This window comes from Canis aureus, chromosome 5, assembly GCF_053574225.1.
Source record: "Canis aureus isolate CA01 chromosome 5, VMU_Caureus_v.1.0, whole genome shotgun sequence".
NCBI lineage: Eukaryota > Metazoa > Chordata > Mammalia > Carnivora > Canidae > Canis > Canis aureus.
The window spans coordinates 74,600,314-74,612,821 of NC_135615.1; the positions used below are offsets into that span (position 1 = coordinate 74,600,314).

The 12,508-nt window shown below is 48.9% G+C and overlaps 1 protein-coding gene across 2 annotated transcripts in view; it reads right to left on the minus strand.

The window, feature by feature from the left end:
• CATSPER4 (cation channel sperm associated 4) overlaps nucleotides 1-12,508 on the minus strand; it is a 14,649-nt gene continuing 2,141 nt past the window's right edge. The window contains exons 4-11 of one of the 2 annotated variants that reach the window (XM_077899017.1): nucleotides 10,019-10,120; nucleotides 4,635-4,732; nucleotides 4,334-4,454; nucleotides 3,998-4,131; nucleotides 2,562-2,736; nucleotides 1,517-1,728; nucleotides 1,008-1,173; nucleotides 1-357 (exon numbers count right to left, since the gene is read on the minus strand). In XM_077899017.1, the coding sequence (XP_077755143.1) occupies nucleotides 304-357; nucleotides 1,008-1,173; nucleotides 1,517-1,728; nucleotides 2,562-2,736; nucleotides 3,998-4,131; nucleotides 4,334-4,454; nucleotides 4,635-4,732; nucleotides 10,019-10,120 (1,062 nt within the window). In that variant the 3' untranslated portion in view covers nucleotides 1-303. Of the gene's footprint in view, nucleotides 358-1,007; nucleotides 1,174-1,507; nucleotides 1,729-2,561; nucleotides 2,737-3,997; nucleotides 4,132-4,333; nucleotides 4,455-4,634; nucleotides 4,733-10,018; nucleotides 10,121-12,508 lie in introns of those variants that run through there. The other variant, XM_077899018.1, reaches the window with a different exon arrangement.

The following is a 12,508-nucleotide window of genomic DNA, read 5'->3' on the forward strand; positions in this document are numbered from 1 at the left end:
GGGGGCTAGAGATGTCCACCCTTAGGACAAATCCTGGCTGCCTTGGCCAGCAACCCCTTCTGTGCTCATCCTTGCTGTGGGGCTCCCTCTCTTCTCCAGCATCCTTGTCCATCTGAATTCCTCTGGACCTGGGGCTCACAGGCACAAGCCCTGGAGCCGCCACCCCCTTTACAGCCCCAGGCCTCTGCCTAGGTGTAAGGGAGAGGATGGGCTCAGGCCAAGCTGTGCCAAGTCATGCAGAGATGCAGGAAGATGCAGCGGCTGGGTGTGTGTGCTCAGGCCTCTTGGCTCCCATCCTGCCTCTCATCGGCTAGTCTTGTGTTTGTTAAGGAGTATGTTCGGGTTGGATTCCTGAACCTGCAAACCAAGGGGTTTGTCAATCCCCTACCTTCACACAGCACACACTCCCTCACTGCCCTCCACTAGCTTCAGCAGCTACCCCACCAGGCTTCCCCGGGGAAGTCCTTCATATATCAGACTCTAGCTGCCTAGTATCCTCTCCCAGCTTGGGAGCCCAGGCTGTGGACATTCACAAGGCTCTGGATCATTCTAGCTCAGTCAGGTGCAGTGGGAAGCAGAGAAAGTAACTAAGTCTTGTGGGTGTGTGCCTTTTTCTCCCTAGAAGCTTCCTCCCTCCGGAGGAGTCTGTTCTGATGCACTCTAGCGAGAACCCAGGGATCCCCTGCCCACCGTGGGCCTAGGTATCTGCCACCGGGCAGAAACTGAGCTGGCTCCAGCCATCCTAAGAAGGGGTAGGTTTGAGGGCAATAGAGACTTAAGTGACTCAGTGGGAGGAGCCTGATGGGTGGGGGCAGAGCCTCTCGGAGGAGTAGGAAAGGGTGGAACCTAACCGGATCAGCGGTGGCTGCTGCAGTGCGTGGGAGGCCACGCAGGGGATCAGATCTCTGATTAGACAGAAAGTTTGACTAATGGGGCAGAGGCTAGGCTGGGCTGGGGGAGGGGGCCGGGCGAGCACTTATTGGGTGGGAGGGGGAAGCTGCATGCACCTTTTCCCTATTGATGAGCGCAGTGATCAAGTCTTGCTGGCAGGTCATGTCGCGGATGTCCAGGGAGGACCCGCTCTCCACCGACGCGTTCAATGACAAGTGCTTGTGCATCAGCTCCTCCTCCTGCTCCTGGTTGAAGCGGATGGAGCGTACCTCCTCCACTATCCTGGGGGCGGAGGGGTGAGTACTTTCTAAGGGCTGGGGGAGCATGGGGGGGGGGAGCGGAAGAGTGGGCTGCCCTCCCACCTCGTCCCTGGCATCCACCCCGCTTCGCCCTCCCCCTTCACTCTATGGAGATCCAGGCCAGGCTGTGAGCTCCTGTGAGATGGAAGGAACAGGATGATCTGGATTCCCGCTCCTCCACTCACGGACCCCCAGCAAGTCATTTAAACCTCTCTGGGCCCCAGGGTCCACATTATAAAAATGGTGAGGGCGTGAAGCCAGAAGAATCTGAGGCTCCGCTCAGCCGGGACTCACGGGACTCGGGGTACCCCCAGTACCCGCCCTACGTGTTGAGCTCATCTCGAATCTCCTTGTACTGCATCAAGTTCTCCTGTATTGCCTCGAGCACCAAACAAAAGTTGTCACAGGTGTTTTCTGAGAGGTTAGATAGGTTGCCCCCCGAAAATGGCTCCAGAGGGAGGCCAGACATCTCCAAACGGGCGACCACACAGTGTACCAGTGGCAACTCGTTTCTTCCATCCTCCACCTCCCTGCCTCTCTGGGAAGAAGGAAATGGGGAGGAGACAGACAGCTCAGCTGCCACCCCTCCCCCAGCTCCTTCCTGCTTGGCTTGTGGGGAGGATGAGTCTCTTAGGACACCAAGGTACTAAAGCCCCTCATCTCAGCTCCAATCTTAGCACCCCCTACCCTGCTGTGGGTCCAATCTTAGCACCCCCTACCCTGCTGTGGGAGCTCAACTTCAAATGCATAAGCCCCTCCCCCACCTCTGAAAATTCTCACTCCTTTTCAAAACTTAGCGCCCAGTTTCACTCCTGATAAATCCTACCCAGCAAACTTCTAAAGCCTGGCCAACTCTCAAGTCATAGCCCACAGTCTATAGACACTTTGGAAAGTACTCCACCCTCCACTCCCACCAACCTTTTGGAAGTTCCACCCTTGAATGAATAACCCTGTAACTAACATTTAATGAATTCTACATGTGTGCCAACTACTGCTCATTCATCCATGTAATTCTCATAATAGTCCTATGAGGGAAGTATGATTATTATTCCCATTTTACAGAGGAAGAAATCAAGGCTTAGGTTGGTTACCTGCCCTAAGGTCACCTCACCACTCAGTTTTGTGTTGCCACAGAAACAAGACATCTAGGAAATCCACACCCTTCAGATGGCACTCAAGGTAGGGGATGGTGCCCCCAGGTCTCAGGCTTGACTTTCTCCAGGCCCTTGAGTGTGCAAGCGTGCCTGTGCACGTGTGCGTGCGAGCACACACACACACACACACACACACACACACACACACACGGGTGTGCTCTAGTCAGCACTCTTACGTTCACCCTCTCTTCCCTTCTGCCCTCCCCATCCCACTCACCTCATTGAAGTTTATTTGACACAATTTCCCGTGCTCTCCTGCCTTCATCATTTGCTCCAGATTCGTGGTCACCACAACGACCAATAAGTTGATGCCAATGAAGGCACCGATGGTGATGAAGGTGGCAAAGTAGATGGCGCCCCCAATCTCCATTGCATACTCTCTTGTCTCTATCCTGGAGATGGCAGGCAGGGGCCCCATCACCTCCCTGGACTTTTGAGTCTCAGTTTCCCCATCTATGAAATGGGGTCATTATTTCAAGGCCTACTGGGACTTCTGCTACCTCACTGCTGTTGGGCAGATCTAATGCCTGCTCTGACCGTCTAAGTAGCTGCTCTTTGCTGAGCACCTGCTGTACTGCCAGAGACAGGCATGGGCCTCAAGCCAGCCCTCTAAGGTGGGGATTTATACATCAGCATTATCAAGTTTAATCTATTGGCCATACTCTATGTTTTTCTTATTATCATCAAAAGTAATTCAAGCTCATTATAGAAGGATCAGAAGGAAGATATATAGGAAAAAAGCTTATCCATTTTTAACACTTTATTATGAATCTCCCCTAAAATATTTTCCTAGGTAATAAGGTCTTTCTCTCTTTCTCTTTCCATACACACAACACACACATATATATGTGTATATATATATTCTGTGCCAGGCTCTCTGCTAAGAGATTTGTACAGCTTTTCTCTATTGATTCTCATAGCAACTCAGACATAGTTAATTATTGTAATCCCCAAGTGGCCGGTGAACAAGCTGAGGCTTGGAAGAGAGACGAAGTAACTTGTCCAAGGTTGCATGGCTAGTGTCATGGAGCAAAGACTCAAAAGCCCAGTCTCCAGTCTACCTTTATTGCACACCCTATGATTTTTCTACTACCTATATCATAATGGGCAATGCCTACAAAAGCCCTTTGCCAACTGTGCTTCTACTCTCACAAGTGATAAAAAGAAATCAGTCCTGGGGACCCATTCCCTGGAGGGGACTGGACACAAATAGGGTTTAGATGTAATGGAAAAGAAGTAAAGAACAGAATCTGGTGACCATCTGTGACCAAAAATGACCTTGGGCAGCAAGTCTAAAAGTGAATGAAATGAGACTCTAAGTTCCCAGGAGTCCAGGCAATGGGCTTGAATGTGGGCTGGGAGGCTGTCCTGAAGCCTCAGATCTGCTTTCTTGCTCAACTACACAGTTGTTGAGCTTGACAGGGGAAAATATTCATGAGCAGGTCTGCCTTAGGATTTCGTAGGGGTGAATTTCAAGGGGGACAAGGCTTCAAGCTGACCACGACCAGTCCCAGGGGTCTCCTTTTCACCAGTTTGGAGCCCCAGGCAGCCCCCTCCTGCTGGGCCATTCTGTTTCCAAGCCCCGGAGCCCTACCCCCACTGCCCTGCCCTGCTTGGGGGAGGGGATGTGGGAGACACCCCTAAGGCACTTACTGAAAGTCATTGTAGATGTCCACCCAACCATCCTGAGTGATGCAGATGAAGAGGGTATACAGGGCAACCTGCATGTTCTGGAAGTGCATGGGCAGAAACGCACCAAAGAGGGTGACCCCAAACACAGAAAACACCTGTCCAAGAGACCAAAGAAAATGGCTAAAGGACCTTGGAGACAATGAACATGCAAATGCCATGCAAATGAATGCCAGCAAGGGAACCACGGGGATGCAGGCCCATAGGCTTCTCTTCTTCTCCAGACACCCCGTATCCCCAGTGACCCAAGGGACCCTGTTCGGGGAAGGGGAGCACCTGGGGATAGGGGAGGGCACTGACCAGCATGAAGAAAAGGATGAGGGTCATGATATTGGCCATATCAGGCACCGACTGCAGGATGACACGGATGATCCGGGCCAGAGGCTCCACCGCCATGCATACATGTACCAGACGAAGCGCCCTGTGTCACAGCCTCTCAGGGGTGCCCCTCAGCCCTTCCGAGACCCTCCTCCCCACTGCCCCCTGACCTGCCCAGATGGGCAGAGATGATCCCCACCATCCATCTCGTTCCCAGGGTCCAGACTGGTCCCCCCCCCTTTTTTTTACTGGTCCCCTCTTTACCCCAGAGTTCCCAGCTCACCTGAGGGTATAGGTGATAGCGATGACATTGAGTTCATTAATGAAGAACCCCAGGAGCAAGATAAAGATGATAAGGAAGTTGAGGATGTTCCAGCCGTCCTGGGAGGGGGGTGGGCCAGCCCCAGTGGGGTCTATCAGGCCCAGCCCCTGGGGACATCCTGGGTCTGCCCTCCCACCATCCCAAGGATAGGAGCGTCAATGTTCCTCTCAGGGCAGGGCTGGTCATCTGCCATTCACTGCTCTTACTTCTGCTGCCCCCCAAATGTGCCACAAAACACACAGGCACTCGCTGTCTCATATGCACATCAACAGCCAAGTGCCATCTCAGAGGCATACAGTGGACATTCACATACACACAGCTAGTTTCTAAGCTGAGCACCCACCTTGGCTAGTGCAATGCTGAAAATGGCCTTGCCCTACAGTTAGGTGATGGGAGAATGTTTGGATGCTTCAGGTTTCGTGTGACACACACGACAATAATATAATACAAATAAATACTAAGAAAAACATTAAAGAATACTGCTTCAGTGGCCCATTCAGAAGTGAACTAGCTCTCACTGTATGAGAGAGAGAGGGAGAGAGACAGAGAATTTTTACAAGTGCTTTGTTCAGGAAGGCACAGAGTCATATAGGAGCAGGGACAGAGGGTATGCCTGGGTGGCTCAGTCAGTTAAGTGGCTGCCTTTGGCTCGGGTCACAATCCCATGACCCTGGGATGGAGCCCCATGTAAGGGCTCCCTGCTCAGCAGTGAATCTGGTCCTCTCTCTGTCTCTCCTGCTTGTGGGCACACATGCACTTTCTCTCGGTCACTCAAATAAATAAAATCTTAAAAAAAAAAAAAAAAAAAAAGATAAAGAAAAGAGTGGGGACAAAGGAAGCTCCCATGTACAAAAAGTTCAAGCAGAGCCACCAAAGAGGGGAATTTAGGTAGCAAACAATGGATGCATTGACCTTTTTTTTTTTTTTTTTAAGATTGTATTTATTTATTCATGAGAGACACAGAGAAAGAGAGAGAGAGGCACAGACACAGGCAGAGGGAGAAGTAGGCTCCATGCAGGGAGCCCGATGTGGGACTTGATCCCAGGTCTCCAGGATCAGGTCCTGGGCTGAAGGAAGCGCTAAACCGCTGAGCCACCCAGGGTGCCCCTGGATACATTGACCTTTTAACCAGTGATCCCACTTCAGAAAATCTGACTCGTGGGAACTCTGGTCCCAATACAAAATGACATTTGTGTAAGGTTAAAAACAACTCAAGTGTCTGGCAATGAGACACTGGTTGGGTAAACCATAGAGCACTGTGTAGCCAGAAAAGAAGAATGAGAAGGATCCATGTGCTGATGATATAGAAAGGTGACCAGGATCCATTAAGTGACAAAAGCAAAATACAAGGGGAGGAGGATACAGGAAAGTGAAGGTTAAAACATGTACATATTAGCTTATGATTGCAAAATACACTGTGAGGATAAACAAATGATGATGAATATAAACAGATTACAGGGAAGGGGAGGGGAAGAGATGAAGAGAAGGAATGGAAGGAAATATTCTCTGCATACCTTTCAATATAGTTTTGACCAATCTGTACCTGCATTAAATATTCAAAAAGGAAACTATTTTTAAAAGATATTATTTATTTATTCATGAGAGACATACACAGAGAGGCAGAGACATGGCCAGAGGGAGAAGCAGGCCCCATGCAGGGAGCCTGATGTGGGACTCAACCCCAGGATCACCACCTGAGCCCAAGGCAGATGCTCAACCACTGAGCCACCCAGGTGCCCTGGAAACTATTTTTTAATGGAAAAAAATGTTTTTAAATGTATCGGGCATTCCAATGAACACAAGCCCTCCTGGTATCCCACATTCAGCATGCCTGTGCCTACACATCCAAAAGGAGATGTAAGTCTGTACAGATCCAGCCCCCTCCCCAGTCAGTATGAAGCTCCTACTATATGCCCAGACCCTGAACCCAGAACTGGATTGTGAAGAAACAGGATTTCTGCCCTGTGGGGCACACAGACTATTTCCAGGAAGAGAGATAGTAAATTTAAACTCCATATGAGAGAGATAATTACACAGTATCAGGGAGGGATAGCAACACCTCAACTGGTCTAGCAGAGACAGGAGGACTTCCTGGAAGAGAAGACATCTAAACTGAGTATTAAGCTGTAAGCAGGAATAAAGTAAATGAATAAAGTGTCAGGGAGCTCTCTTTTTCCCTATCTGGGCTAGGGGTCAGCTTGGACAAAAGCATGGAGGTAAGAAGCAGCAGCTGTGTGTGTGTGTGTGTTGGGGAATGCAACTACAAGCAGTTTGGTGGTTGGTACATCAAGGGCAGAGCACAGAATAATAAGGCTGCAGAAGTAAGCAAGCCACATCACGGAAGGCCTTCAGCACGATAAAGCAATTGGACCCGATTCTATAAACAGTAGGGAACCACTGCAGTAATTTGAAGGATTTGAGAAATATTTAGGTGGTGAAATAGTGATTAATAGGCTGTGGGGGTGAGGAGGAGGAAGGGACCCCACAGGGCAGAAGAAAGGAAGAGCTGGGGACAAAATTTTGAGGATTCCTATGGGGCTGGGTAATATTTTGAGATATTAATTTACAGAATTTCCTCCCTTTCCTGCATTTCCCCTTTCCCTCCTCTTGCCTCCCCTTCCACAAGAGCCATTCAACAGGGAGCAGGTTTTGTAAACCAGGACCTAGAGGAAGGGAGGGGGGTGAGGAAGGAGGAAGCAGAAGCAGTCTCTAACAAGCCCTGGCTTTTGGCACTGGGATCCTGGCCCGGATGAAGGTTAGGGTTTAGGACATTAGCGCTCAGCCCAGGGATGGTTTTCCCCTTCAGGGGACATTTGGGAATGTCTGAGGACATTCTTGGTTGTCACAACTAGGAAAGTGCTAATGACATCTAGTGGGAAGAGGCTAGGAATGCTTCTGAACATCCTCCAGTCCACAGCCCCTACTGCTAAGGATTACCCAGGCCAAAATTTGTCAGTAGTGCCAGCCAAGATTGAGAAACCTTGATTTAGGAGATAAGCAGAGTGCCTCAGAGGAACACAAGATTCTCAGTCTTGCTTCAATTCTTTTGTGCTAACGAAACGCTGGGGCTTAGTCTTGAAAGTACAAGCCCCCTGGGGCACATGGCTGGCTTAGTAGAGCATGTGACTCTTGATCTCAGGGTCATGAGTTCAAGCCCTACACACTGGGAATAGAGCTTACTTAAAACAAACAAACAAACAAAAGAATAAAAAAAAAAATAGGGGCACCTGGGTGGCTCAGTGGTTGAACATCTGCCTTTGCCTCAGGTTGTGATCCCAGAGTTCTGGGACTGAGTCCCAAATCAGGCTCCCCGCAGGGAGCCTGCTTCTCCCTCTGCCTATGTCTCTGCCTCTCTCTGTGTGTCTCTCATGAATAAACAAAATCTTTTTTAAAAATTTAAAAAACATTGTTAAGAAAATGTGGACTCCCTAACTCTGCTGAAAAGAAACCTCAAGAAGAGATGAAGAAGGAGATGTTTTCTCTCAGGGAACAGGTGTCTGCCTGTGTCCTGGGGCTAGTTCTGGTAAAGTGGTACAATGAAATGGTGACAAAAAGCATGGCACCTACTCTCCTCTTAAGTGTGGAAACATGTAAATAGCACCAGCCCATTCTTTTCTGTTAATAAACATCACTGCAAATGTTATTTGCACAAAGCAGTCTTTAAGACATCCAGACTTCAGAAATGTTCTGGGTTCTATGCTCTGTGTTCTATGGAGTGAAACCTCTAACCCCTGGAAAGCTTATAATTCTAAATGGTTGTCCTGGTAATGGTATTTATTTATTTTTAAAAGATTTTATTTATTTACCTGAAAGAAAGAGAGAGAGAGAACAGGAGCAGTAGAAGGGGCAGAGGGACAGACTCCTCGCTGAGTGGGAAGCCAGCCAAGGGGCTCCATCCTAGGCCTGGGAGACCATGACCTGAGCCGAAGTCAGACTCAATGGATTGAGCCACCCAGGCACCTCCTGGTAATGGTATTTAGATGATATTTTCTTTTCATGAAAGGTATAAATACTTGACAGTTCTTTTTTTTTTTTAAGATTTTATTTATTTATTCATGAGAGACAGAGAGAGAGAGAGAGAGAGAGAGAGAGGCAGAGACACAGGCAGAGGGAGAAGCAGGCTCCACGCAGGGAGCCCGACGTGGGACTTGATCCCAGAACTCCAGGTTCACGCACTGAGCTGAAGGCAGACACTCAACCACTGAGCCACCCAGGCATCCCAACAGTTCTTTTTTTTTAAGATTTTATTTTTAAGCCGTCTCTATACCCAACCTGGGGCTTGAACTCACAACCCTGAGATCAAAAGTTGCTAGCTCTACTGACTGAGGCCCCCAGGCCCCCCTGATAGTTTTTTTTTTTTTAAAGATTTTACTTATTTATTCATGAGAGACACAAAGAGAGGCAGAGATATAGGCAGAGGGAGAAGTGGGCTCCCTGTGGGGAGCCTGATGCGCAGCTCGATCCCAGGACCCTGGGATCATGCACTGGGCCAAAGGCAGACAACCACTGAGCCACCCAGGCGCCCCTGATAGGTTTTTTTAAAGCCTCTTCTCAAACATGCCCAAAGGCAAAATACATCCCTTGACTTCAGAAATCATTTGACTGTAGAAGTCCTATTGGAAGAAAGTTTGAGTCTTTGTGTCATTTAACGTAACATTAAGACCTGTTCCCACCCAGACAGTTCGCTGACACTCTCCAGAACTGAGTCAGCAAGCTATAGCCTCTGGGCCAAATCTAGCCAGGGACCTTTTTTTTTTTTTTTTTTTTTCCCTGTAAGGCCGTCAGGCTGAGAATGGCTTTCATATTTTTTAATGGTTAGGGAGAAATTCAAAACAATATTTTGTGACAAGTGAAAATGATATAAAGTTCCAATTTCAGTGTCCATGAGTACTACTTATTGAGAACACAGCCCTGCTCTGTTTGTCTGCACTGTCCACAGGGTTTTTGTGCTCCGCGGCAGAAGTGAGTGTTTGTAACACAGACTGTATGGCTCACATAGCTTAAAGTATTTATTTGGCCCTTTACAGAAAGTTAGCTGACTTCTGCTCTTGAACTCTGTAAATTAAGGTGAAAACCCTCAAACTCATTTCTCAGGTAAGGAAATCAAGGTTTTCCCAAGATCACAGAGCAGGGGAAGGCTAACCCAGGGGCTGGAACTCAGGGAGGCTGCAAGTTATTTTCTGCTGCATCACAGACGTGTCAGGAACAGTCAGTCTCTCCACACCACACTCACACACACACACACACACACACACACATTCAGCTTGTTAGGTCAAAAGCACAGGGGTGGGGTACAGTCCCTAAGGAGGAGTTGGGGCGATGGCAGGGAGGGCCCAGGATCTCACCTTCCAGAAAATCCAGAAGCCATTTAGCCAGCCGAGGAGAACCTCACAGATAAGGATGGTCAGCACAATGTCATCTATGGTAGAGAACAACTCATAGTGTTTCTACATGGAAGACAGAGAAAAAGAGAGGTCAGGGAGGTCATTGGAGCAGAGCCTGGGTGAGGCCAGAGAGAGGAGCACCTGTGGGGGAAGAAAGGCCCATATCCCTGCTGCTCTTCATCCTCAGCATCTTTGCAGTTCTCTTTAAAGCACATTTTCCATGTACATGTGTCATTCATGGTAGCATCACCATCGTCCTACAAAGTTGGTTTTATTCCCATCTCAAGGAAGAGGAATCAGAGAGGTGCCCAAGGTCAGCCAGTTAGCAGTAAAGACTGTTGTCTGACTATAAACCTTTGCTCCCAACCTCTAGAATAGGGGTACTTGAGAAAGAGAAGTTGGGGAGAGGCAGGACAGGCTCCAGGATTGGGGGAAAAAAAAGCCCTGGACCCTGAAATGTTGGACACCAAGCCCCATCCTTCCTTCTCTGGTTGTCCCAACTACTCCTGATGCTCCAGCACCCAAATTCCCCAGGGAAGGCCTGACCAGACTCCTGCACATCCCTCACACTCATGGATCCAGTTCCCTGGGTGGACTGATGGATGATGGATGGAAGATTTGATGACCTTGAATTCTTTTTAAAATCCAACTCACTTTCTCCCAGTCTTTCATGAGGCTATGACCCTACTATAGTTTGTGACCCCACTAACAGCTCCCAGCCCTCAACTCCACTTTGGCAGTTACCAAAGTCTTGTAAGGACTCTTCCCTTCCTTCACTTCCATGGCCAACAGACTCAGTGACTCAAGAGTCACTGTTACACACAGAGGCCTCCTGGTTCCCACACCTTGCCATCACCTGTATCCACTGGCCAAAGAGAGGCTGGGCAGAGCTTCTTAAACCCAGACAGGAGGTTAAGGTTATGGGCTTCCTACCTGTTCCAAATTCCCAAAGGGTATCACAGGCCAGGGATGTCAGCCTACAATGAGGAAGCACTTTCTTTTCCCTCATCTGTTCCCTCAGCTCGATTCTGCTGGCCCCAGGAGGCAATAAGCCCTCCTCCCTGTCTACTGTAAGAGCTTCCTAAATAGTCCTTCTTCCTTCTTCAAGTCATGAGCATCTATGGCTAAATCAGAGTTGCTATCTTTACCCACAAGCCTGCCATGTCTCCCAGTAGCCTGCAAGGCAAGGTTCAAAACCAGTCTGGCATTCACAGTCCCCTAGGATTTGACCTTCATGGATACATATCCTCCACCAGGGCCTTTAGCATGTTTGACTGGGACCCACAGTAAGAGATGTGTTTTATATTTCACAGCAAAATACTCCGCCTCCCTCTTGCTCCCACCTCCCCTTCTCCCTCACATACACACATACAACTTCTATTTCATTCTTTTTCATTCTATATCAAAATGTTGGTATCTGCAGTCTGAACTGATTTCACAGTTGACGGATGGAAGCACATTCATTCTGCCATCTTGGCTGTTGGGTTTATGCCTCCACCACACTAGAGGCCACTCTTGTCAAGGCCACAAGCATTAAACCCAGGGATGCACCATGATCCTTCCCTGGCCTCCTCTTGTGCCTCTTCTGGCCCTGCACATCCTCCTTGACAGCACATTCTCCCGGGGCCTCCCAGTCCTCTGGCCACCTGTTCTCAGTCTCCTTTTGTGCCTCATCCTCTATTCTCTGTCCTTCACTGGGATGCTCTCCTCAGTGCTCTGTCCTGGCGTTCATCCCTTCTCACTGGATACTCTCCAGGTGGCCTCCTCTACTCCTTTAGCGTCTGGCAGCCATCCACTCAGATGCTGTCCACCCTCATTTTGCCATCTCTACCCCCGACCTCTTGGCAGGGTTTTAGAATTGACCTCTAACCTCTCCCTAGACATTTCTGTGTGGATTTTGCATGCACATCTCGAACACTACTCAACTCAAACTGACCTCAGCATCCTCCCCAAAGCTGCTCATGGTCCTATGTCCCCCATATCCCGACAAACACCATGGTCCCCGCACAGCTGCTCAAGCTAGAAATGAAACTCCTTGTTCTCCCTTTCTCTACATGTGTGAGGTGACAAGGTATGTTAAACAAGGCAGCAGGTAATAAGTGCTCACTAAGTGTTAGTTGTAAAGAAAAGCAGACAGGGGATGCCTGGGTGGCTCAGTTGGCTAAGTGACTGACTCTTGATTTCAGCTCAGGTCATGATCTTAGGGTCCTGGGATCTAGCCCTACCTCATCAAGCTCCTCACTCAGCAGGGTCTCCCTAGCTCTCTGCCCCTCCCCCTGTTCACTCTCTCCTCTTTCTCTCTCAAATAAATACATCTTTTTTAAAAAGATTTTCTTTATTTATTTGAGAGAGAAAGAGCATGAGCACAAGCATGGGGAGAGGCAGAAGGAGAGTGAGAAGCAGACTCCTCACTGACCAGGGAGCCCAATGCAGGGCTCAATCCTTGGCTCC